Here is a 27,678-nt window from a genome sequence, read left to right as displayed (position 1 = left end):
AAGATACAGAGTATGTATGTCAATCATTATAGCATTTTGCAGTTCAAACAAATTAGGACCTGTTCTGTATGCAAAAATCAACCTCATGGACTTTCACATTTACATTTATTAGGCCAACACTTTTGGCAGACATTCAAATTGACTTGGACATATCCATAATTATTTAAGGACTAAAGCCTTTTTTCCGATGCACACAAGCAGGAAAAAACTATTTACCTACATTGTCTGGTATTGTGTGTTCAGTCCCTTACAACAATTTACCAACCACACATGCTAATGCAGATGAGAGAAACAGGAGAGGCAAGGTGAGAGGAGATCATGTTAGCTAAAGCAGCGTGACATTGATCTCATTTCACAGCTGAAAACAGAATCTCCTCAAGACGAATGTATACAGAATCTCCAGACCCCCAACTTCTTTAGAAGAAAAGAGATTCATATTCACAATCACAATATTGAATCATTTTGTGACCATATTTCTCCTTCACTATCATGTCCTCTCTAAACCACTTGTAAAAATGTATACGTAAATAAGTCACCTATTCATTTATATGAAAAGAGGAGGTAATAACCAGTCACAATGGTCAAAAGATTTATTTATAATAAAATAAAGTGCATTTATTTTGAATTAAATATACAATTTAGGCTTTAAGGTTTAGTAAACAGAGTACATAGATGGTATTTTGAACAAAAAAGTAGATTTTTTCCTCAGCTACTGTGACTGAACATCTGGATAGAAAGTTTTTAATAAACACAGCTCAGAGTAGTTCAAAACCAACAATAAAACACCATCAAAGAGCCAGCATCAAAGAAGCCAGCTGACACTGAGGAAAATGCACTGCCATACAAGGAACATTTTATTTTTATGTCCAAAAAACAAAATGGACCAGCAAGAATCACAGAATTAATCTCGACATCAGCAATCCTTGTAGTAGACATTAGTCTTGTTTAGGTGAGGGCTGCTGACTCTGTGGTGGGGTGACATAGATGCTTTGAATAGTGGGACGCATGTACCGCCCCTCTGTAAGTCTTAATGCAAAACATATGTTGCCATACTGACCTACAATTCAGCATCTGGCAGAGAAAGAAAGCTGAAAGGGAGAGAATGTGTGGAGGAAGAAAAAGTGTGAACGAACGAAACTACTCCACAGAACAAGTGAGCTGTTTACCTGTGAAACCGCTTTTGATAGATACCAAACCCCCATAAAACTGAAGAACAATTTATATAGAGCTTTCTTTATATAACAGTTACACACACATTCTGCCACAACATTGAGGGACAAAGCAGAGTTATTTTAAACACACTGTATGGCCAAAAGTATGCGAGCACCCCTTTCTAATGATCAGGTTTGGCGACCCCTGTAATTCCACTGAAAACAAACCTAAACGCTATTCTTGGGAATGACCTGCTATGTTTCATAATATAAATTTCCCAGTGCACAATGCAAATTCAATAAATACAAACACTTACCAGGACTGGGGTGGAAGAACCAGACCTGAATCATATTGAAACAAATTATGACAGCAAACAGGCCCCTTTAGCAAACATCAGTGTCTGCTTTGGATGCTCTTGTATCATTCAAGAACATTTAACAGAGCAATGTGTAATTTTTTGGAGGATCTATTGACAGAATTCATTTTTATTACCTAAGAATGAGCTATTTCTATCTACATACCATGCGGATTACATGGAATTCACCATGTTGTTTCAACAGTAGCCCTACACTAAAAACTTCTCAACTGAGCGTGTTTTATAAATAAGTTATCTCCTTCGGCAAAGAAGCGAAAAAGTGTCGACGTCTTAGTTCTGTGTCAGCCACCGTAGTGCTACGAAAGGAAGGGATGAACGGTAGACTGAGCCGTTGGTTACAATTTGCAAACTCACAGTAAGATGGCACTAAATTTCACAAACTGGACCTTTAATGCACAACCAGCTTCGCTGCAAAAATTATGTACACCCTTCTGGGAAGTTTTCCACAAGTTGAAACATGCATTTACAGTCTCAAGAGCATCAGTGAAACAAGGCATTAATGCTGGGCGATGGGCTGTGGACACAGTGTGTTTTAACTCATCCTAAAGGTGTTCAGTGGGGTTCAGGTTCGGAATTTGTGCAGGCCGGTCAGGCTCTTTGACACCACATTCAGTAAACATTTTTTTATCTGACCCCACATTGTGCACAGGGGGCATTGTCATGCTGGAACAGAAAAATGGCATCCACTTACTGTTGCCAAACAGTAAAAGTACTCTCTAGAAAGTCATTGTATGGCACTAAATTGACAGTCACAGAAATGACAGGACTAGACACATGAGTTATTTAGAGTGTCCACATACCTTTGGCCATTTAGACTATCACGGCCAACGTAAACAAAAAATCCCGCTCAGTAATGTAAAGCGTTATAAATCATGTTTCTGTTAGTGTTAAAAGTAACTGAAGTTTAGGAAATGATCTTAAACCTACATTTCTCCTGCACAGCTGGTGGCCTTCAAAAAATCCAGCACCACTGCGTGTAGAAGACATTACTGCTACTTTAAATGTAGGAAACCATTCCACTTCCTTTGGGCTGTCACAAATGAGTCTCATGAAGGAGAAAGCGGTATTCACAACAAAAACATCCTCATATTCGTTTTAGTAGAAATGGGCTTTACAGGCATATGAAACAAAAATATGATAACAAAACGAACTGCTAGTAGTCACACTGTTACTGCTCGCATTAAAATACACAGTCCATCATGAATTGTTTCAATTTACAGTACAGAATATTGTAATAAAAGCTTCCCTGCATTCAATAAAAGTGATATTGTTAAAGCCTAAGTCGACTTGTTTTTGTAGTAAATAAATGTCTATTTCTTAAGCAGCAAATGAAATGAGTCAAAAACATTCAATGATAATACTACCATTAAACATATTAAATGCCAAAAGTCTTTCTTAAACTGCATCAGCTCAGACATATGCACAAAGCCAAAGTGTAAACAAGTTCTACCGGCTGCATAGCTTGCATAAAATGTGTCTGCGTGTGCTGATGATGAGAGGGCTGAACTGGATTTACTCGTTTTACACCTGATCTGTGCCTGGCTTTATCATTAGATGCAAAAGCATGAAGAAGGACTATGAAAGAGTATTGATATGAGATCCAACGATTACTCAAAACCTCCAACACTCAAGTGTAACAGATGCCTAATTTTGCTTTGGGAGAAAACCGCATAGCGTTTGTCCATTGCAGGAGGAAATGTTCACATAGTCAACAAACAAACACAAGCACACTACACACGTATTCAAAGCAAACCGAAGCTTATCCTCATGGGCATTATTAATAGGGAAGTGACTTTCACATGTGAGGACACCTGTATTGTTTTATGTCCTGTAACTATGGACACTAATGTGGTCCTTTTTATGTTCTCAATGTTATGTAGGAATAGATTGACAAGACGCGATTCTACTAGATTGTGTCTCGTGGTTTAAGTGTACACTATGAAAAATAGTAGGCTACATATATATATATATATATATATATATATATATATATATAGATAGATAGATAGATAGATAGATAGATAGATAGATAGATAGATAGATAGATAGATAGATAGATAGATAGATAGATAGATAGATAGATAGATAGATAGATAGATAGATAGATAGATAGATAGATAGATAGATAGTGTTCTGTCTAAGGCATGTCAAACATATTATTGTTGGTAGATATAACACTACGCAGCTTGAATAAACATAACAGGTACAGCAAGTATAATAGTATAAAATAACCCTTGATAGCGCAGCTACAAACCAAAACAAAGGAGCATATGCTGGTCATTTATTATAGCAAGTTATATGACATTATAAGACGAACTGGGTTGTATTAGGGACAAACAACCTGTTCAGTAGGGCTGTGAGGGAGAGGCGGTTTCAGTCTAATTGAACAAGAGATGAAGGGCAAACAATAGCTAAATATGACACCCAGGGTGTTTCTCCTGTACACCAGTCTCAACATTAATGGGAGTCAATGTTCACAATAACAATGTGGCCAGAGAGAGAAACTAAAAAAGCCAACATTTGAACACGTATAAGCAAATACAACAGATGATTCCCATGATAGAAAATGTTTGGAAAGTTTGTTTTTGCCTTGGCCACATTGGAGATTATTATTCCCCAAAAACGTTTTTATCTGCAATTGAAATGTAGTGTAATGGAGTATCAGCATATGCATTAACGTTACATCCAAACGGTTAAATGATTTCGACTATCTAGTAAAGTTCTCTGTTAAGCTTTTAGTTGTTCGGGATGTACGTTAAATGACTGTAGTATCAAGTTCAAAACAAGCAGCTGTTATTAGATACTGATGCTGGGAACCTTTTCCAAGGCAGCATCCACTGTACGAGATACGCGACCATTACAAAAACTTTCACTCACCATTTCTATTTGTTTATCAGTCCGCTACTGGTCCTCTGCTATAATCCAATCCGTGTTGCGACTGCTTTTTAAAATAAAGAAAGCCCTCGGAGTTTCCGTATAATCGCGCGGTGTTCTTTCCTCTGGTGATGTTAAACGTCTCCTCAGCACCACTGTCGCCCCTCCATAGTAGTGTTCGCCGCTCAGTGCGCACTGTACTGTAGTGTCAGTCCGCTCTTAAAAGTTAAAACCTCGCAGCTACTGCTTGACGGAATAAACCAGACGAGCGACCCATAAATGGAGAATTGCTGCTTCGCCTCTGGCCAATAGGAGCGCCACTCGGCGCGTCATTCCGAAGGGAATCCCACCAGATGATTCCGGGAGCGTTAAAGCGAGTGAAAGCTGCGCCACGAGGCTGCGTAAAATAAATGACTACTAAACATTTTACATTTATAGTGTTGGAAAGAGAGTTATATTTTTATTTAATTTTTTTAATGAGTGACTTTGATTGTTAACTGTTTGTCTAGTATATATTACATTTATAAACTTTTTTTATAATTTAATAGCACGCTGTCAAATTAAACATTACTCGCTAAAACAAACTATAACCTTCTCAATACAACTCACATAATGCGTCATATAAACGTGTTGACAAACGAACATGGAGTTTCTGCTGTGTGACTTCACTTTTCTGTGAAAGGAAAAAGTTTAGCTCACTTTTTGAGGAAGCTTTGAAAGCATATTTCGAAAGGAACATTTTTTGACAGATTATCGACTGATTTTAGTTCATGGCTCTGCTAGTCATCCAGTTGTCAAATTAATTTACGGTAATTAGATAATATAATGTACACTGGATGGATCATATTCAAATGGTCAAACAATACAAGCATAATGTACGAGTTTAAACAGTATAACTTAAATGAAAGCTTGTATAATTTATGGAGGTATTTGAGAATTGAGTTTCTATTTTCCTCATAAATAAAAAGTGCCCCACACGTCAGCTTTTCCTCGCAGGATTTCAATCGTTCCACCAGGTGGCGTCACGACTCCATTCATTCACACCAAGCCAAGAAACGCTTATTAAAGAAATATATTTATATGCATATTTACGGGAGTTAATTTTTGAATAGTTCAAATATCTAACAATTGTAATAATTGATAACTGTAAATTGTGTATATAAAAATGGTTCATTTGGTAAGCGTACAAGTAAAAGTACCAAAAGCGTTGATTATGTCCATTTTATAATTTAACAAAAATGTTCTAATATTATGAATATTTCTTTAATATTTCAAAACCGACCCAATGGTCCACAGGGCTCGCCATAGTTCACTCCTCCTCCCGTTTTTTGTGGTCCACCTCCCCATTCCTTTCCTTCTTTAATAAACATGGCTGAACTGAAAGCGGACGGAGAATTAAAGTACTGAAAGCGTTTGCTCTGTTTGCAGCTCAGCCACGGGACTCCGGTACATTCCATCAGTTGGTTTACTGAGATGACTTAACACGGAGGGATTGTTTCGCGTGGAAAAAAACTATCACACAAAAAACCAGGAAAAGTTGAGAGTTTGACAGCCGCTATCGAAGAGACTTGAACGGAACGGGACAGATCAGATCGGAAACAGCTGAGACCCAACGCTTCTGCATCACCACCCCCATAAACCAAACAAGGCTTTTGCGTTTATGGAAATCATGTTTCTGCACACGTACTCTGCTGAAGGAACCATGGACTAGATGCTAAAAAGTCGCCAAAACAGTTCAACGGGCTCCATCTTGAAGTAGATGGAATTGCAGCTTGATCCGGGTTTCGCATATTTATCGTGTCGCGCCGTTTAAACGATGTTCTCTGGCAAACAAACTAAGCCGACTTTTAAGTCTTATCTTCCTCCTCTTCAGGTGAGTGTGCAGCTATGAGACACTAGCATGCTAACACATAGCAACTGCGGACACATTCATCAAGCTCGTATATAAAGGGCTTTTATTCTCTGAGCCAAATATATATTACTCTCCAGGGTCTGATTTAACTTATTTTGATATTGGCACATGTTCTGCTTGTGACTTGAAGTGTCAGATCTTTACAGTGTCTACGTGTTGGCATTATTATTGACGAACAAGAAAGAAGCGTCCAAAAGTTGCACAGTAGTCACTTAACTTCGCTATATACACCAAAGCTGTGCTGTGTAACAATAATTATGTGTAATCGTATCATATGTCAATGTACCATATGTTACCTTCTGGTACCATCAGCGTTTGATGATGCGACCCGAGTATCTGTCTTAAGTGTAAAGAGGGTGTGTGATGGTGTTTTTTACATTCTTTACAGACCGATTTGAAGAGAAGCCCCCAACTTCCCATCAAGAAACTCGAAGCAAAACTTCTTCCAGGTTAGTCGTTTACAAAACAAGGGAACGTGGATCATTTCCCACAGACTAAAAAGTTCACAGACAGCTCGAGACCATCAAAGTTTTGGGAGATGTGGTTGAAGATTTGTTTTGGTGACCAAATGTTTGTAGATTCAGACCTCTAAAGGGTCGATTCATGTGCTGGGTTGGCTCAATGCAAGTAACTTTATATAAGAACGTGTCAGGTGGTTTGCTTTAGATTGACACATTTTCACACATTGAAAATTAACAGAAGGCTGTTACCATAGATGGTTACCATAGGAAGATTTCTTTGCCGTTTACTTTTTTTACCACTGCAGGAGCGATGAACGTGTTATTATGAACATGTTTAGAGCTTTTGAAGGAGGATGTAAGAAAACCTCTATGTAAGACAGACGTGAGACTGAGGTCCTGAACAGTATCTTATCCAAATCCATTTCCTGCACTTGTGCTGCCTCTGAATTATTAATTACCGAAGCTGTGATCTAGTTGGTTGTGTTTGGGTTTTGATGAAAGCAGAGGATTTTACACAGGGTCTAATTCCCATGGAAAGTAATTCAGGCACACATTTCCTTAGGTAAGAATGTATGAATCATTTCTTGTTAGATTATCTCCTCAGCAAAACCTGTCGGTTCTTTAATGCTAGCATCAATGAAATTATAAACTATCAGCCTCACTCAGCCTACTTGAACACATTTTTAAAAAGTTTGTGGTTTACTTTCTAGAGCTTACTTTCATGAACATGTTTGTCTGTGTAATAGGCTACTTTATGATTTCATATCATCCTGTTTGTTAAAATGGTAGAAATACAGCAGTGGAAACAATTAAGAGATTACATTTTTTTGGAATTACTATTTCCAATTACATGTTTAAGTTTAATTCTGTGAACTAGTGACAACATTTCTCCCAAATTCCAAATAAAAATATTGTTTTTATTTGCAGAAAATTGAATTAGGACAAAATGACAAAAATATATGGGACACTAAGGACACAAAATACTAATGTTTTCACATGTATTCTGTGAATTTTTTGCACAGCTTCCATGTGTCTTTGCTTTCTTTTAATCTTTCACATTGCTGTTGGGTGACTTTGTCATTCCTGAGGTTTGTTTCTTTTCAACATGACAGACATGTCCACGAACAGAAATGCTGATCAAGGCAAAGTTTCAAAACTCGCTATTGTGTTGTTGTGGCCATAATATTAGTTAATTGTTTGTGTCATTTTGATTTAACATGTCTACAGATATCTTGCACTATCAACAGCATTTGCAAAGGGTGTATAACCTTCTACCACCAATTCTCATATCCTGTATAGACAGTTCATGCTCTGTAGTTTCAAGACACACAGTTTAATAGTCACCTTGGCATGTACACAAACCCCAACCGTTATCAACATGTGTCAGCTTCTACTCTTTGATGGCTGAGATATTAATGGAATCTGACAGGTTCTCTGTTCCTAAAAGCTTTGGGAAACTGTCAGAAAGGGCGGCTGCAGTACGGCACATCTTTAAGACGTTCACTCCTTATAATTTAGCTGCACAACACAGACCTACCCTGTTTCCAAAATAGACATCCAACACCGAAATGAAAACAAAAACTGCCATACGCAATTACTTCTGTGTTTTGTACGCCACGGTGACAGTTTTAGCCAGCTACACATAGTCTAGTTTCTCCATAACCTAAATATTTATGCATTTGCAGTTTTAAGGTGCAGTGGAACGTGCTGAAATTTCAAGGGATTTGTTTAACAGTCATATCACCTGTTCAAATACAAATCTTCTTTCTATAGTGGAAAAAGTATGTGTCATAATCGTTCCGTTTGTTTTGTTGGTCGTTTTAACATGACAGTTCTCATGAACTTTATACGCACACTTATGGGTGCAGCAGTACACAAAAGCAGTCTTCGGCTAGAAATGCCAGTCTCAGGAATATTTGTCACCCATGCATAATTTATTTTACGACCAAACATGTAAAAAATGAAATGGATGAAAATGTAGTTTGTGGTCTCTGAGACTCTTTTTCTCGTGTGAGTATACATCATATTAAGCATATTCAAAGTAGCATTAATCCCTTTAGGTGTGAAAATAGAGAAGGAATTTGCCTTTTTGAATTTCATTGTGGACATTTGTTTTATTAAGAGCATTTGTTTCTGATGGAATTGCTTCAGGTGAGAACGCAGAGACGTTTGCTCACATTCAGCTGTAAAACACATGGCTCATCTTTGCCTTTCCATAGAGGATTGTGATAGACTTACATAGTGGTGGCCTTTCACCAAAACCTAGGCTGTTGCAAAATGTCCTCTGGCTAAACAACAACGACATTCCAAAGTAACGGAACCATAAATTATACATCATATCTAAACAAAACATGTACTAGATTCCACAAAACTGAATGAATGCACAAAGACTTACAGATTACAAACTCTACCCTCATATCATTTAAAATGTGCTTTTTAAAGCTCTAATTTCTGCAGCAAAAGAGCAACTCCAAAAAAATATCTACTAAAACATCTGTCAAACCATTTATAGTGTGTGTGACAATCGCTTCAAACCTACAGCCAGGGGGGTATTCCAGAAAGCTGGTTCTGTGACATACCCAGGTAAGTTTAAGGTTTAGTTAGCTGATAACCTCAACTTTCGGTTCCAAAAATGGAGATAACTTTCAGGTTATGTAAATAACCATAGCAACTTGCTCTCTGAAGATAACCAGCTCCAGAGCAGGTTATGTCCCAGGGTTAGTTCATTTTAAGGAAATGTTACTAAGCTTTAGGGGTTGTGTGCGCTTTTAATGAGCGTCAAGCGGGTGTGGATGCACAGATTACGTATAATATATTATAATTTTACAGCAATATTACAATTGCATTTCCAATCTCGCCCATCGCAATTCAGCTAATTTTATTATTAATTTTAACCTTTTAAAATGAAATAATTTTTTAATAAAATAATGTTATTGTTAAAATAAAACGCTGTTATGGTTAACTTTATGTATTTATATTGAATAGTGTATATACTTTGAATGAGGTTCATTAAAACATCTCCAAATATCACTGGATGAATATGCACACCTTACAATTCCAGCAGTTAAAGGATGTTAAAAGTTACGAATTTTAACTGCAGAGAAATTGCATAGCATTACTCTTGTCCTTCATACTGACTGTTTTCCTTAAAATATTTTTCTGATCCTCAGCCTTCTCTTACAGTTTTGTATTGAAAGGCCTTTCTCCAAATTACAGTTGGCCTTTCAGGATAGGCCATTTCCACCTCTTTTAACTTTTGGAAAGCCATGACTTTTAAGCTTACAAAGTCAAACCAAAAAATGTATTGAAATACATTAATTTATAAATGACATATTGGACTGTAACGTTTATTCTCTAACCCTGTCGCAGCAGACCTTCATTCTCTAATGCAAATTAATTATCATGGTTAATGTGTACTGAAGTGTCAAACAGGATTTTTAAAGATTATGACAACTGTAGCAGTTTTTACAATTTAAGGAGTCTCAATTAATATGACTACATCAGCAGCCATTCAAAATAAAGTGCATGCCTGGTCCTCTCTCGCCCTTTCCTTTTGTCGCTGGTCTTATGCTTCCTGAGTGTCATGATTCTCTCCGTGTCTCACCAGCTGGTGACCGTTACACTGAGCTCCTCCGCGATAGATGCGAGACCGGAGCATGCACAGCGTGCGCCGTTCCCTCTCGGCTCTCGTCCTGCCCTCCTCGCCATGTTTAAATCTCTCCACCACTCCCTGCACACAGACGGAGGCCTAACAGTAACCAGACATCTCAACAAAACATGGCTGTCGTCTCATGAACAGTGTCATTTTACAAACCCACACACACGCTCTGTCTCTCTCTCGCTCTCTCTCTCTCGCTCTTTGTCTCTCTGTCTCTGTTCTTGTTATCATGTTGCTTTGATACATTACCGTGTGACTCTTGCAGCACAATGCAACAGGAGAGAATTCCTCTGATGAATTCGATCCGACCTTGAGGACACAGCATCCTACGGTTACAGCATTTGTTGCCTTCTCTGTCTTCTCTCACTAGCCCTATAGCTTATCCTAACAGAACGTTTAGTTTTATTCCTCGGGTATGGAGATCAGAGGCACAACTTTAACATCAGAAGAACCCATGCAGGATGTAAATACAGAATCATTAAAGTAAAAGTAGCATTAAACCACATTTTGCACCATAGCATCTAGTACACAATAATTCATTCTTGTCATGAAGTCTGGAACAGCTATATAAGTTTAATGAAAAGTGTATATTACTAGTGTCATGGCTTTGATGTGTGCTGGCATGTATAACCATGTTTGAGACAGCCATCACATTCATAAATTGATTATGACATCAAAATATGCTTTATTATGCAAATTTGGTGATTAGTCTACAGCAGTGATGGTTGCACTGTTGGTGGTGTATACTAACATATGCATCACATACATAGGTTTTACTGTACGTGTTCCTATAGCTCAGTTGGTAAAGCATTGTGTTAGCAATGTACAGGTTATTGGTTTGACCCCCAGGTAAAGTATAGCTTGAATGATATGTAAATTGCTTTGGATGAAGTTCATGTTTACCAATAATGTAAATGTAAATCACGTTTTGCATTGGCGAGCCAACATTCTGCAGTGTGTCGTCATTTGGCGGTGCATTCGCCAAACACTGCTATCTGTATATCCTTTCCATCAGTCGTCTAGACCAGGGGTGGGAACCTTGATCCTGGGGGGGCCACTGTCCTGCAGTGTTTATCTCCACCCTAATCAAACACACCTGAACCAGCTCATTAAAGTCTTCAGGATTACTAGAAACTTCACGACAGGTGTGTGTTTGAGCTGTTTGGAGCTAAACTCTGCAGGACAGTGCCCCTCCAGGATCAAGGTTTCCACCCCTGGTCTAGACGGATCTGCTGTTGTTTATTGGTAGATTAGAGAGACTGAGCTGCCGGTTAATCCCTGCAAAATGGCAGGCAGATGCACACGGAGCACGAGGGACCAGTACATGGTCATTTGCAAACTGGGCTTAATGTGGAACGGTCACTGAAAGAGGAAACTGTGAAATTTGTCAATTGTGTTATTTGAAAGAGTAAAAAAAATGGTGTTTGTATGTGAATTTGTATGCTTTAGTCTGTTTTTGTCTTAAATATGATGTTGGGCCTTCACTCTTGCTTCTAACAATCATACATATTACACATTCCACATTGTAGACGTCATACAACATCACTATCTCATAATATAGGGAGACCAGGTTGAAATAGCCCCACATGGAGATTCTGTGGAAAACTGCTTTCTGCAGAACCTTATGGAAGCAGATTCCATGCATACCTAGTCATAAATGAATTGGTTTTACTTGACTCACTTTTACCTGTTTTGCTGCTTTTATGCTAAATCTCCCCTAATTTGCCACAGGGACTAACCTCCTTCTCAGTTAGCCTGCACCATTGCCCTACTGTAACCTCTGAAAGCAATCCCAGCTGTGAGAGAGAGAGAAACACTGACAAACACTCCTCTCCCTCAAACACAAAGCGATCACAGCTGGAGTTTGTGTTTTCTGCTCTCTTACTCTTCCCCTCAGCGCCTTGATTATCCTTGTCCAATATATACTGTACAAGTCTCTCATAATTTTTGCCTCTTAATGTCTCTTGGCGTTTCTCTGAACGAAGGGAGGAAGTGTGCTATGTTTAGATCTAAGCAAAATGTGGGTTTCCTTATTTCTGTGTTTTGTGTGGGTGGCGGCTGTCTTATGTGCTCTCTCGAACTCAGCCAGAGACGAAAGTAAAGATGTTACCCACAGCCACATCTTAACCTAATCTACAGGAACAGATATGGGAAGAATTGGAGTGTCCGTAACTTATGTTTGTAATTTATGACCCTTGAACTTTCTGAGCTTTGTTTATTTATCCATTAGTTATCAGATTATTTATGAACAAGATTACAAATATTATATATAACTTCTGTTAAATAAATACTAAACAAACACCTGCTGCTGTAAATTAGACCATAACTATATATTCTGTGCATATTGTATTTGTACACGCTGGTTATGTCTTTGATAAAAAAAAATTGTTCAGGACTCCCAAAATGCTGAAAGTGTATGCGACTGTTTAGTCTTCACAACAGGTTGTTTCATTTAATAGGGCATAATATTTCCACATGAAAGGAGGCTCATGGTCCTCTCTCAGTGGGCTTTCCCTGGAAATCCAGCATTAAGAGGCTCAAGTGTGTGTCACCTGAGCAGTTAATAATCCAGAATGGTGGCTCTTTCTTTCTTTGTTCAGACTTTAACAAGAACCTGCTGGTGTTTTGTTAAGGAATAGAACCATGTAACAAACAAAATGCACTGTTGCTCATTGCTTTCTTGCATTGCTCGAACAACTTTTTCATGGACAGTTTTATTGCTTGTTTTATCATCGCTACCTATTTGGACATACTTGAAAACATTGGACGACATATTAATTGTGATGTGAATCACTCACGTCATGTATATAATCATCTCTAAAATTCTTAAACTGTAATGTTGCAGTTCACAATTAAGGAACTGACCAATTGGCAAGTGACTCACCAAAGTTAAAATTTGTACTTGCATTTGGTAGGTGTGAATTTTAGACTCCAATCCAATGTGCTAGTTTAACACCAAGCACATTCTGTTCCTTTCAGACTCCAGGATTAGTTTGAAGAAATATTGAAAATTACGCCAGAAAAATGTAATCTGTTTACACAAATAAGATTTAGTGTTGCACCCTTTAATCCATGTTCTAAACTTTTTGGTCCGTTCCAGCACTACATTTTCCAAGTTTAACATGTCATAATATTCAAACAGAATAAAAATGCAAATTCAATTTGTGTTCCCTTCCTTAAAATCTCACATTCTTGTTAATGCAGGTGAGATTGTTGTGAACGAAGCAAACTTTGTGAGGAAATGTATTGGAGGAGAAACCTGTCAGGATGACCTTTGGGGGAAGCTTGTCTGTACCAACTTCAAGGTTTCCTTCATTACCCATAAATCCTTGCCACAGCAGGTAAGCACAGACACATCAAATGTTTAGATTTATTTTACATAATTTTAAAATGTTATTAAAAATATTTTTATTTGGGTTTAATTTCACTTTTATACATTCTATATTAATCTGTAATATAATAGTACAGTTTTGTTAAAACATTTGTTTCAGATGATCTTGTTCATCATAACATCTGCATTTAGAGCAGTGCTGACTTTTGCAATTCTTGCAAATCCACGCGACTGGATTTTGTTTTGCTTGTTTTGCTGTTTTTCAATGCAAATGGAAAATGATTAACTCTTTACCCAGAAACCCTGTATAACATTTTTGGACCATGTCATTTGAAAAAATTCAAAGTTCTTTTCCATAGCAGTAGAAACTACTGTACGTGTGCAATACTTCCTGTATGTATCTCTAAATCTGCTGTTATGCATGTTAATCATCAGCTTCTGTAAGTTAACTATCACAGATGACTAAAAGATAAAGGGTCAATTGTCATCCCTAAACATAGAACAGGATGTTATTATTACTGGAAGATTTTCATTAAAAAGTACAAATAGTCACAATTGTTATTACAGTAGTAGTAAAAAAATTGAAAATTATTGTTTTGCTTTGTTTTTTATTCAAAGAGGTTCCAGTGCACACACCGTCTCCTGGGAGAGCATGATGTCCCGCTGGCGTGTGTGGAGCAGGTAGTGACAGGTAACTCTTTAACACCTAAACACCCACTTCTCGAACACCTGCCATACTACACTCAGACTTTATGGTGCACCGTGTGAAGAGCAGCAGACACGTGGAAACATCAGTGACACGACTGACTTGTGCAGTTGACTATCACACACAGCCTGCACTGGTGGCGGGTCGCGTTCTACTCGTCTTTCCACATAAAATAACAACAGGAAGGAATTCCAGATTTGCAGGTCACACATGCGCGAGTACTTGTAAAAATGCCTCTCACTGTCTCGAAAACTGGTCTCAAAATGCGACCATTTAGTTGCAGTCTGGAGCCCTGCAGACCATATGCAGCTCAAATGTCTCCTTATATTTTCTGTTTTATTTCTTTTCTGTCTTCCTCTTCAAGAGAAATGGGTTTGCTGAGGGATTGCTCTTTTCGGAGCCCATACGTTCTCAGTTAAACTTTATATATAAGCAGAAGCTGTGTCTAAAACCGTGGTTCTCAAACTTTTTCCCTTTGTAAACGGTGCATCGCTTTGCGTCCCCCCAAAATGTAGACTTATTTCTAAACTTAGAATTTTTATTAATTCAAAAACATATTGAGTTACACTGGGTTTATTTGTCTAATGTTTGATTGCTTATGAATTTCTGTATTTCATAAAATGCCACAAACTCTTTGGCCCTCCTGGATCCATCTTGGGGGCCCCAGTTTGAGAACCTCTTTTCTAAAATGTAATAAAGAAACGAATGAAAAGATTGCCAACATACTGTAACAATCCAGAGCTATAGCGTTAATGTAACGTCTAGATAGGACTGTAATTTAGTTTTGGGAGAATTTAATGAGAAATATTCCTGCTGAAACGTCTCACTTTCAGATTCTGACTGTGCAACGGTTGAGTCATTGTTCAGATTTTTAAGAAACCGTCTCTTTCTGTCTTTCTTTGCTAACCTTATTCTATCCTTCTTTTTCCCAAACTACCTTAATATTTGTGTTAATGTAACATAAAGCATCACGTGTCCCAAATGAATAATGGTAGCCCGGTTTGCTTGGATTTCTTCAACTAGCGATGCTGTCAGTTATGAGTACATTCACATTTAGTCATTTAGCAGATACTTTTATCCAAAGTGACTTACAGAGAGTTCAGGGAGCAATAAGCGTTATGTCATACAGGAGCAATAATACAATATGTGATAACACAAAGTTAGTAGTTTCAACAAAAGCCAGACTAATACCTGTGGAGAGAAAGAGTTAGTGTAGCTACAGAATCAGTTTGGCTGGCTGTTTTTAGCATAACTGTAGATGAGCTCATGTAGTCAGACTCCAGCCCAAATCTGGCCCGATTAATCTTGTTTGTGTTCAATCTTTGCACTCCCCTCATTGCTGACTTAGCCCCCCAAGTGCTGGATTGCTATGCTAAACAGATCATGAGCATAAAGCCTGCTTTTTTCTTTTTTACTCTGTCTGCCCGTGTAGCTTTAACAAAAGACCTTTATAGAGATTCAAGCTTGGCAAAAGCACACTGTGTTCTTTGAAGCTCCAGTCTGTCAGTAAGGCACACAGTGACCCCCACAGCGTGGGATGGGTCATTTGGAGGCCATCCTAATACTGTACTCATTAAAGAAAAGAAAGAAAATCTGGTGTTTTAGCAATAAGACTTAGCTTATTGCTAAAAGAATTAGCTTTTTCCTTTCTGCTGCCCATTGTGTTAATGTGTTAAAGTGACAGTTCACCCAAAAATGAAAATGTACTCTCAAAAACCAATGCACCGCTGTTGTTCGTTACCGGCATTATTCAAAATATCTTCTTTTGTGTTCAGCAGAAGAAAGTCGTACAGGGTTTTTTTAATACGTTAAAAATGGCCTTATACTTCATGCATATGTATCATGTAATGAAAACAGTTCTAGTTGTTTTGTTCGTTCAAAACTTTTAACTTGGAGTTGACTGAGTGCCGATTTCTTTTCTCGCCAGTGGGTGCTCGGAGTCGGAACATCACCACCGCACCACACCGCTTTTTGCTTTGGTGACCATTTCCTCTCGCTGTTGGTCTATTATTAGATAGCATAACTTGAATAAGGGGAACTCTGAGGTATACTGTTGTTCTTTATAACTACAGATGTTAAAAACAGAACAGAAGTGTAAAAATGTACTACATTTGTATTCCTGTTATAACGTTACAGTGTCCGTTAACTTAGGGAAGAAGAACTGACCTTATTCTTTCTCTTGTTTTTACATTATACTTCTACTGAAGCTCTTTTCACACAGAGATCCAGGAAAATACACTGAAAATGTTTTGTCCCGGGATTGTTAGATTTTGTTCATTCACACTGGCAGTGATTTTATTTGGAATCTGTGCGTGCGTTCACACACATCCCGGGAAGATCCCGTAAAGACACGTGATATAATATAGTGCACTTCTTTATTCGTGAATATTGGGCTGATCACGTTGAAGGATTTTTCCATGCGCTGTTTTTAGGTGCCTAAATAGCACGATTTGTTATTATTACTGCCTTAATTTATTTAGTGCCAAATAGGGCTAGATAATCTCTCTTTTTGGATATTATTCTGTAGCATTTATTGTTGCTTTTTGCAAATCACAAAGATGTCAGTTTTAAAACAAACTATTTTTATTTACTTTTATAATATAGCCCAAGGAGATTACGCTAAATAGTTCAGGCTTATGTCATATACAGTTCCTGTTTAACCGTTTTCATGTTCAGTCATCAGTATATCAGTAATAGTGACAAAAACACATATTTTTTTGTTTTTCTAGTGAATGATACAAAGGGGAAGCAGAAGGTTTTAGGATCCAATCAGAAGCTGAAGTTTAACCCCACTGAGCTCATCTTGTACTGCAAAGATTTCCGCATCATTCGCTTCCGCTTCGATGAGGCTGGACCTGAGAGTGCCAAAAAGGTAATTACCCATCCATGCAAGCATAATGCATGTCTCGCAGTCTCTTGCAACCAGACACACTCGACATGCCCACACACCTCTGCGTTCCATGTCATTGTGAATTAATTTAAGAGGATTAAAAGCTAATGGCTTTGACTGCACCACCCCACACAAGTCTAAACATACTTAAAGTTTTCCCCAACATGAGTTTAAAGTAAAATTGTCAACAATGTATGAGGAACCCGAGCATGGTTTTGAGTTATTTTCTTTGAATGAAGTCGAGTCTTGCATTGTATCAATTTTGATCTGTTTTTTTTAGTCCCCTGCTTAAATGTGGAGAAAGTTTTCTTAGATTTGTAGAACTATAGGCCTGTGATATTTCTGGAGCAAAGAGACAAGATATTTTGTCTGCTGCTCTCTCCTGCTGAGACGTTGCAGGATGAGGGGATTATAGTTTGATGATTTTCTTTTTTTTCTGACTCCACAGCAGACCTGTTATGAGCTATGTCTCATCTATTTGGACTAGTCAGAGAGGAGCCATATTCCTCTATTCCTACTTTTGCGTTTTATACGCTTATAAGACACCTTTGTCATCATTTATTTACCCTTATGTCTTTAAAAACATCTATGTGACTCTTTCTTCTGTGAAATACAAAATAATATTCTTTGAAAAATGTGGTTTTGTGTCCATACAATGGAAGTCAATAGGGTCCAGTGTTGTTCGGTTACCAACATTCTTCAAAATATCTTCTTCTGTAGAAGAAAGTAAGTTTTGGAATAAAATGAGGGTGAGGAAATTATTTTTGTTATATTTAAATGGCTGTCAGACAAATAGACGTTACTTTCCCTTTACGCAAGATCCAAAACTTAGTGCTCGCTTGCATCCGATGAACAAAAGTGTTGGAGAAGCTCTGGAACGGAACTGTAGGATAAATGTGTGTGTATTCTATGCACTCAGAAAGTGAGAGTTACCCTCAAAGGGCTTTTTGTTCCTCCTGGGTTATTTTTGTGTAGTGCTTTTCTTGCTTCTCAGTCCCCCTTTCTTCACACATTCTCAGAAGCTGGCAGACTGTCTTTAAGTGTACCCTGGTACCTCTTTTTTCCACCTCCTCCATTTCCTTTACTTCTTCTATACCTCCTTTCCTCGTTGTCACTAGTTCAGGTCTTTCATTGGGGACAATTTGGAAGGTAACGGCAGGTGAAACGCTGTGCTTCCCTCCCAGTCGAACATTTTCCTATTGCCTAAAGGAAAACTCCCTTTCCTCTTTCAAAAACATAAACAGTTTTCAATGTCGCCTTTAAGAATCCAGTGAGTAATGGTCAATGACTAACCATCATTCCACAGACACTGTGGAAACCGTTCACTTTGCTCTGAGTCATGCTTGAGGAATGGCCAATCAGGATCCATTCTGCTACAGGACTGATGGAACTGGAGGGCGCTATTCACCTCTTGACAGCCATTGAGTCACGGCCAAAATGTGGAACGTTCGTTTTTTACAAAGTTCTAGGTTGCCAAGCAACAGCAGCTGTTGTGAGGCAACAGGATGGGTTTGTAGGCCGGTGTGAGTCACAGAGCTCATTGCATGATGGGATCAGCTTGTATAAAGAGAGCTTTTTATCTGCTTTATGGTGAAGATATAACAGGAGGGAGAGACATTCCTCAACAGAGCATGCTTTTTTTATGAGGCCTCTTATGGTTTTGGTGGAAACATCAAACGCCTCAACTTTTCACTGCTGCGCATTTTTGCCTTTTAAGTCAGTCTGGGAGAAGAGTGAAAAGAATGACCTAATTAAGATGTTTTAAATGGCTGGACGACCTGGAAGAACCGTTCAGAGTTGCCAAAGCTGTTAAGTTTCAAAATGAAACTATATAAAAGCATGGTGGAAGGAGCGCATGTGACCTGTGTGGTATATTTCAATTGATCCAATTCACAAATCAGACTAAATTATTCATTCATGAGGAACACTTAAATCAACATAAGTAAATGACGACACCACATATTCATTTATGTGAAGACATAGCTAGAGTTATATAGACTTTCCAACTTAAGCCAAATGTCAGTGCTGCTAATGTGTTTGAACTTTAAAAGAGGAAATCTATGTTTATGTTTTAAAGTGCTGGTCTGGAATGGTGTTTTGGGATTTTAATATGTCGCCGGGCGTGTGGGGGAAGTAAGCATGTGTAATTACTGAGCGCAGTTAACTCCCAGAAACTCGGTTTTTCTTTATGAATGATGGAAAAAAGCCAACTGGTAATTTCATAATATCCAGTTGGAAATTACAGAGCCGCTGTTCATTTCTCTCCTCCCGATTGGATCTTTGTGCTTCTTGTTTTGTTGTCTCCAGAGGAATGCACTGTCAGCATACAGGTGTCTGAAAACTGTTGCCAATACAAACAGTGGATTCAGTACATTCTTTAGTAGAAGAAGTTATCTGATGTTATTATTTTCAATCTCCTTTTTTTACATGTATTAATTAGACTGACTCTAATGCATGTGTAGTAAAAGTGATGCCTGGCCTAGTTTTAATTTCACACATACCTTTATTGAATGTTTTCATGGTTTGATCTGATAGCTGTGCTCAGAAAAGCTCTTCTGAAGAAATAAACATGGGAGATGACCAACAGGTGTTGCAGGGAAAAAAAACAAGATGAGAAAAAAAGTATTTTGGGAGATCAATTAGTTCAGAACATTGTATTTTGTGTCGAGAGTTATATAAAACAATGCAGGCACTTATTTGCCAATGGCCTTGTGTGGTGAACATTGTAGTATTGCATGATTGTTGTTATTACAAAATATTTGTGAGCGTGTGTTATTTTCAGTGCCAAGTGTCTGTGTCAAGATAACAAATATGTGTTTGTTACATTTGTCACAGAGCAGCACTGTATGTCATGTCACTGTACATTTTTGCATTGGTAAATAGTGTTTTATTAGTAAATATTAAAGGTATTGATCACCCAAAAATGAAAATTCTTCATCATTTACCTCAGATTGTTCCAAACCTATATACATTTCTTTATTCTGCTGAACTCAAAGAAACATATTTGGAAGAATTTCAGTAAACAAACAAATCTCATCCTCTATTGACTCCCAACATTTATTTTCCATATTAGGGCAGTAAATGAGGGATGATTTCTGTTTGGTTACTTCCCTTGTGTTCAGCAGAACAAAGAAATGTATACAGGTTTGAAACAATCTGAGGGTGAGTAAACAATGACAGAATTTTAATTTTTGGGTGAAAAATCCCTTTAAAACTGAAATGTTTTGAGATAAAGGCGGTGGGGAATTCACTATATCGCAGTTCTGTCACCTGAGAAAACCATGGTTACGCTAACAATGACGGTCATGCAGTAAAACACCTGCGCCTGTGGTCATATGAATGTGGGATGTGCTCTTACAGGTATGCCTGGCCATCGCTCATTACTCCCACCCTGCTGACCCCCAGCTGCTCTTCGGATTCGAATACGTTGGAAAACGATACCACGGATCAATAGGTATGTTTCTAAAGTCCCAGTTATGAATACCAGGGCCTATATTGAGATTTAAACCAATGCATTTACTAGGCTACACATGTCATCTTTTGAAATGACAGAATGTGACACTGCCCGCAGGCAAACACACATTGAATCATATATTTGGCACTTGTTGGCACTTATTGTTAAATTAGACATTTCAGTTGTGTGATTCATTAGGTCATGAAGATGCTTTTCTTCATAGATAGCGTGGGTGTGCATTGTCACAGTAAAGTTAATTTTTCAATACAGGTCCTTTTAAAGATGTTTTCTTTCTTAAATGAATGACATATTTAATCTAAATGCATGTACAAGTCAACTTTGTCAATCAAGTTAATTTGGCATTATAGAGTTTTTGATAGTATTATATTAAATATCCCATGTCAACATTGTCAAAATTTGTGTGACACATTTCCAAGACATAATAAATGACTTTGCCTTTGTCATAGAAAACCTATGTAAAGGGCAAATATAATAAGGTGGTTTTGTTTAGGTGAGCGGTTGAATGGTGTTGACCCTGGTGGGGGGCTGCAGACCCCTCTGTTCGACTGTTCTTCTGACTGGGACAGAGAGATCAAGCGCACAGGCGCCTCTGAATGGAGGGTGTGTACCATCAATCAAGGTTATTTCATCTCGCCCAGGTGAGTGTGTATGCCAGTTTACATAACACTGATGTATCTTGATCATAAACAGTCAAGTCAACTTTATTTATATAGCGCTTTTTACAATTTTGATTGTTACAAAGTTACTGTACAAGAAACATATCGACTATAAGCAAAACATTTATGGTTATACAAGTAAAAACAAAAAAAGGTGAAAACACAGCAGACAGACACAGATTGAGACACACCCACACACAAAACACTCCACACACACAGCACCCACCAACACACAGACACACACACGCACAGCAGCCATCACTGAGAACCACACACCCAAGATAAGGAGAGAGAAACACAGGTCAAATATTAAACAGACTATAAATTCCTATATGCAGTGTTAATTAAATAAAACTGTAAAATTCTAGCAGCCCCCCAGCCATGCAAAACATTATGCAAACGGTTGCGAGTAACCCAAAACATCCATTGGAGAAAAATAAAACCTCAGAGGGAAACCAGGCCTAACCAGGGCATTCCAGTTCCCCTCTGGCAAAAGCTGCAGCCTCTACAGAAGCTTGACATTGCTTGCACAAGGCAAAATAAAAAGAATTTTATTTGATTATCATTAGTAATCTAATAGCAGCTGAAATTTTGTAGTGAAGACGCGTCAAGTCGTCACATCCTTCTTTATCCAGCTCTATCATCTCAGCTCTTGTCAGTTCGCCACTTCCCATTCACCGATCTACCATCAGGTCTGGGCATGAACTGCATCCTGCCCGCTGTGGTAACAATGAGAAAAACTGTCTGAGAGTAGACCACTGTTCTGCACTCTTTGATGCAACAAGTACATCAGTTATTATTGGAAGTGTTCCTGGTTCTGGTTGATCTAGCTAATGCAGCCTAGTTTACAGATCATTGTACTTGCATGTTGTACTTATAATCTTTGTTATGTAGCCAGTCACACAATGGTTTTTGTTACAGAAAAAAAGTTTAAATATGGTGAGACAGAAACACAGTTATGGTGTTCATAAGGTATAAATGACCTGTCTCAATAAATGGTATAATAGGATGATTGGAGGTTAGTGATTAAATGATGTGAGGTTCATGTGAATCTGCTCAGGCAGACTGGATAGTTTCAGCAGTAATCCTCAGGAATAAAAGCACTGATCTACACGAACAGTTAAATGTCAGGTCAATGTCTTTATAACACCAACACAAAGACCTCTTAATCTTTGTTGTGTCAGAGGCTGTTTGCATGAAATTGTATGTCTTTCCTGCTGCTTGCAGTCTCCCAGAGTCCTTTGTGGTTCCGGTATCTCTAGCAGATCAGGATCTGAAGCAGTATGCCTGCTACTTTAACTCTCAGCGTATCCCGGTGAGTGCTGTGGACCAGACAAATGTGTTGTTTTTTACATTTTTACCAACTCTTTTAATCAGATTCTTAGACAAAGTCGTGAGTAAGTGTCCTGTATAAAAACACTGCAGAATTGAATTGAATAGGTGTTGGGGTACAGTATGTTAAATCTGGGAAATCTCTGACATTTGACCTAAATTGAAGGATAATCGTTTGCGTTGTAGTTATGGTGTTGGAATCACCCCAGTGGCAGTGCTCTGGTCCGCATGTCTAACAATAGTGACCCACAACAACAGAGGAAGGTGGAACAGAGGTAAGAGAACATTGATTGAACAAAGTCTTCATTTACTCTGAGTATCTATGAATGTCTTTGTTCTGATAAACACAAAAGAAGATATTTTGAAGAATGTAGGGCTGTGTAGGAATGTAGAGCCTTTAAACAATAATAGATCACAAATATTTAAGAGACAATTAATCGTCAGCCAAATTTCATGATCGTAACAGCCTTATGTAGAAAAGCAAACTGTTCTGGGGCATTTCTGACTGCATTTTCACTCGAAGCGAATAAAGACTCTCTGTAAGTCGCTTTGGATAAAGCGTCTGCTAAATGACTATATGTAAATGTCAATGATGAGAGAATTTGTATTTTGGGTGAAGTGTCCCTTTAAATCCAAATCGAAGTGATCTGAAAAAAGATTGTTTAAGGGAAGTAGATTTGGTTGTATCTCAATATCTCGAGTAATCACAATACTGTTTTAAATGTAATCAATTAATTATATCTTAATGGTTACGCTTGCCGCCTGTTTATTCTTATCTTTTGATTAAAAACCCATTAAAAGAAGTGTTCCTCTTTGATTCTACAGGATTTCCAGTGCCATAACTAAAAGCCACCCCCTGCGCAGTGACGTCTTCAAATCAAATCTGGACAAAAACCTCCCGAACATCCAGGATATACAGGCCGCTCTTCTGAAACTGAGACAGATCTGTGTTATAGGTAATCCAGGACACATCTCATGGTTCAACAGTAATGGAATTGAATGAAATTAACAAGTCATCATTCCTAGTGTCAGAATTTCTTTTATTTTTAGAACCATTAAAAACATGAACTTGTTAAAGACACTTATTGAACAGTTATGGTGGTACCTCTAGCTCTCTGTCAAATGTCATTTCAGCGGTTTCTGTCTTTTTGCTTGTATTTTATATGCATGTACAGAGCCCTTTGAGGAGTCCGAAGAGAAGTGGCTTTCTTCTTTAGAGAGCTCAAGATGGATGGAGTATGTCAGGTATGTATGCGAAACACTCTGCAGTCACCCACAGCATATTCAAGCTCTCAACATTTTGAACATGTGCCAGAGAGTACAGAAACATGCATTTGTTTGTACAAAAAATATTGTGCAAAAACATTTGTGTTGTTTGTTCGACACTTCTGTGTGGAGATGTAGCTGTTGTAAACACTAGTGAGATTGCTATGGCTTGGGGTTTTTTCACAGGACGTTTCTGCGACACGCAGTGGAGGTCGTCTACATGCTGGACAGCAGACACGTCTCTGTCATTCTTCTAGGTAAGATACAGTTTATTTGCTCCTTTTGTATATTATTAAATCAATAAATATATACAACTTAAATATCTATGAACAGCATCAATGTATCATGGTTTGTATGATTTATTTGTATCATATTAAAATTGTAGTTATGTTCTGTGGTCCAAACATGCAACAAATTCTGAAGACTGTCGAAGTTGGAAATAATGATCCATGATCCATTGCTCTGTTTTCATTTAGACACCGTATCGATCACTTTGATGTTAACTTCTAATTGATTTGGTCTGTTAATCTACATGTTTGTTTGTGTTTGAACAGAAAAGGAGGATCGTGACCTGAGCTGTGTGATTTCCTGTCTGGTGCAGCTGATGTGTGATCCTCACTGCAGGAGTCTGCACGGCTTCCAGGGTCTCATCCAGAAGGAGTGGGTGATGGCTGGACATCCCTTTCTGGACCGCTGCAACCATCTAAAGAATAACGACAGAGAGGAGGTGCATATCATTCAGATTCGGATGTCTTGTGTGTTCATTTATCATCAGGCTTCATTGGTTGTGCTGTCTCTCTGCAGTCTCCTGTGTTTCTGCTGTTTCTGGACTGCGTGTGGCAGCTGTGGAATCAGTATCCAGCTGCGTTCGAGTTCACTGAGGTGTACCTGACCGTACTGGGGGACAGTATGTGGCTTCCCATCTTTAGTACCTTCCTCTTCAACTGCCCCCGACAAAGAGCAGAGCACAGCAGGGTTAGATGACTTCTTTTTTATTATTTTTCTTCGCTTTAGCATGTATGTTAAAGTAATAGCACACCCAAAACTAAAAATGTCTCTCTCTTTAGGATTTTGCCAGCAGTAAGAGCATTCATCTGGGACAGGACCAGGCTCTCCGCTTTCCTCCTGTGTGGGACTGGTCTCAGCAGTTCAGTCTTAAAGACCAGACTCTCTTCAACAATCCGTTGTATGTGGGCAAGATTGCTACATGTGTGCAGAACGGCACTGTGAAAACATTCACACACAGACGCAGCAAGGTGAGCTCTTTACTTCTGATAGTCTGCACGCCAGATCAACATACAGTAATGCTAGGTTCTATATAAAAGTGATTTATTGATTAAACAACAAAAAGAGAATTTAGCATTTTCATTGTGGTGTAGTGATCTATAAAAACTGAAGTTGTAATCGCAATAGCACTGTAAAGTATATCCTGTTTCTTCCTTAGAAAAACTACAGTTCCACATTGCGAGGTTTGCCCTCCGCCCTCCGAAATGGATCCTTCAGCCATCACGACACCCTGACACGGAGGAACTCCCTTGTGCTGCGTCTTCGCCCCGATTTGTCCCAGACACGGGAGCAGCCGGAAAGCCCCTCTGAGCGCTTCGTTCGGGACTGGTTCTCTCGTCCCGCTGACCTACAGGGCCTTCTGCTTCCCCAGCTGCTGCCGTCTCACCTGTCTCTCTGGAAGCTCTACTTCCTGCGCTGGGTCCCTGAGATACAGATTCCACAAGGTGGTCCCGTCACCGCCTTTCACAAACTCTCTGTACTTACAGATGAGATTGAGATGCTGCAGAAACAGCTGAGACAGTATAAAGGGGCCGGAGGAACTCCTAACAACACTCATGTGGAGCATAGCAAAATGTACTTCAAGGCGACCTCGACTCCTCATCAGTCCCATGGTCCCCCGGAGTACCTCAGCTCTTCTTTCCCGTTCTCCCCCGTGGGTAACTTGTGTCGCCCTGGCATCTTGGGGACTCCTCTTAGCAAATTCCTCAACGGGGCCAAAATCTGGCTGTCTACTGAGACGCTGGCTAATGAGACGATTTGAGGTCCATGTGGGGAGGAGTTTGAGGTCATATCATGTTTCAGGACAACAGATCAAATCACTGTCAAGACAGAAGAACGTGAATATGTCTGAAGATATTCTCGGTTTTGTTTGTGATTGTGTCGGCGTGTGGTACTGACAGTTACTTGGACAGTCTGTTGCGAGTTCTCAGTTGTGGGTGGGATATTTTTATTTTTTGCACATGAATAAAAATATAGCTCCAATCGCACATCTTTCTGATTGTAAGGGTTTGTTCTACACTGCTGTGTGAACTATTTTTTATGTTAAACTGTTGTTGAATCTGTGTGGAGCTTGTGGCATTGAAAGGAAGAAGAACTTTAACTTAAATCTATATCAAAAGTGTGTATATTTTAACTTTTTATCCTAACCTTGTTTTAGACTTCTTAAAACCTTCTGGTAAGGTCTAACCGTAGTTAGCGTTATTAAAATGAATAACCAAAATTGTGAAAACTTCATGTAGGAAGTGACGGGGTTTACCAGTGTAAACCTAAATAGCAGGCAAGTGTGCACATTGAGGTCTTTCAGACGAGCTGGGTCTCAGTCTGCTAGACCCCGCCCAGAATGACTGACACCTGCTTGAGCCAATCAGCTGGTTGATTGGACAAGACAGGTGTGGTCAATGTCTTGATGTGTTTGATAAGAGAACAAATTATAGACCACTTTGCAGGATGTTAACGCCGGTGCACTGGTTTCATTTTACTTTTTAAATCTTTAAGATGTACATTTAACTTTCTGATTTGGTTATGTTTTATTAATTCAATTCTGTTCAAAAATGTGTGCAGCGTTAAAAAAACTGCAACAAAGTTCTTCTGGACCAGCGTTTACGTCTTCTGAAGTGGTCTATAATTTAGGAATGTTAATGCTAATAAATTACAGCACCTGTGAATTTTTGCTTTTTTTTGGTTTTAGGTTCCTGGGACTGTAATATTTTTTCGTTTGATTATATGTAGCCTTTTTTAGAAATTTTACGATATTTTTGTTTGCTTCTAATTATGGTTGGGGACTGTATTCTTTTGTACGGAGTCAAAACATTATTTTTCCTAGAATTGGTACTGACCTTTATTTCTCTTTAAAAGCCTTCACCTAGATTAAAAGAATGCACAGTATGTGCCTAGTTTACCACTAATGCCGTTAAGTTTATGAAAACTGAGTTTGATTTCTCAAACAACCTGATATTTATTCAGTTATGCAAAGAAATGTAAACAGGGATGTTGTTTGGATCTTCTGTGCATGCTTCAGCCACATGTGAAGAGTTCCCCCTCTAGTGTGTGACTGGAATAGCGCTAATTTCAAAGCTTTGTGTGGAAGATGGTGGTCAGTTGGGTCCACGGGAGGACTTAAAGCTTCTTGGTTTCCTCTGAGCTCAGTAGAGGTTTTCGTTGAGGTTACATGCAAAGATGTTTTAGAAATTCATGCAAATAAAGATAATTTTGACCATTGACCTGTTTTTTGTTCTCCATAACTTCAACAGAGTTCATCCAAAAATGAAAATTCTGTCATTTACTTACACTCTTGTAATTTCAA

The 27,678-nt window shown here is 38.5% G+C and overlaps 2 protein-coding genes across 4 annotated transcripts in view; one reads left to right on the top strand and one right to left on the bottom strand.

Annotated features, from left to right (window-relative positions):
• Positions 1 to 4,715, bottom strand: part of myo1ea (myosin IEa) — a 42,304-nt gene extending 37,589 nt beyond the window's left edge. For all 3 annotated transcript variants that reach the window (XM_079460118.1, XM_079460119.1, XM_079460120.1), the window contains exon 1: positions 4,406 to 4,715. In XM_079460118.1, coding sequence (XP_079316244.1) covers positions 4,406 to 4,408 — 3 coding nt within the window. In that variant the 5' untranslated portion in view covers positions 4,409 to 4,715. The remainder of the gene's footprint in view (positions 1 to 4,405) is intronic.
• Positions 4,716 to 5,397: 682 nt separating this feature from the next.
• Positions 5,398 to 27,594, top strand: mtmr10 (myotubularin related protein 10). Its single transcript, XM_079488035.1, has 16 exons — positions 5,398 to 6,275; positions 6,703 to 6,763; positions 13,638 to 13,774; positions 14,383 to 14,455; positions 17,200 to 17,342; positions 20,721 to 20,814; positions 21,326 to 21,473; positions 22,719 to 22,806; positions 23,010 to 23,098; positions 23,649 to 23,779; positions 23,999 to 24,068; positions 24,276 to 24,346; positions 24,644 to 24,816; positions 24,894 to 25,064; positions 25,157 to 25,345; positions 25,534 to 27,594. Exons 1-16 carry the CDS (start codon positions 6,219 to 6,221, stop codon positions 26,134 to 26,136), a joined length of 2,298 nt encoding a protein of 765 aa, XP_079344161.1. The 5' UTR covers positions 5,398 to 6,218; the 3' UTR covers positions 26,137 to 27,594.
• The last annotated feature ends 84 nt before the right edge of the window (positions 27,595 to 27,678 follow it).

Source organism: Barbatula barbatula (assembly GCF_947034865.1).
Source record: "Barbatula barbatula genome assembly, chromosome: 1".
NCBI lineage: Eukaryota > Metazoa > Chordata > Actinopteri > Cypriniformes > Nemacheilidae > Barbatula > Barbatula barbatula.
Note: the sequence above shows the minus strand (reverse complement) of the source record. Positions and strands in the feature narration are given on the sequence as shown.

What these genes read in the sequence shown, in the direction of transcription:
- mtmr10 (XM_079488035.1), top strand. Translation starts at nt 6,219, where the DNA reads ATGTTCTCTGGCAAACAAACTAAGCCGACTTTTAAGTCTTATCTTCCT. An exon ending in GAGACAGATCTGTGTTATAG is followed by an intron (nt 23,780 to 23,998) that starts GTAATCCAGGAC and finishes ATGCATGTACAG; the next exon opens with AGCCCTTTGAGGAGTCCGAA. An exon ending in CGTCTCTGTCATTCTTCTAG is followed by an intron (nt 24,347 to 24,643) that starts GTAAGATACAGT and finishes GTGTTTGAACAG; the next exon opens with AAAAGGAGGATCGTGACCTG.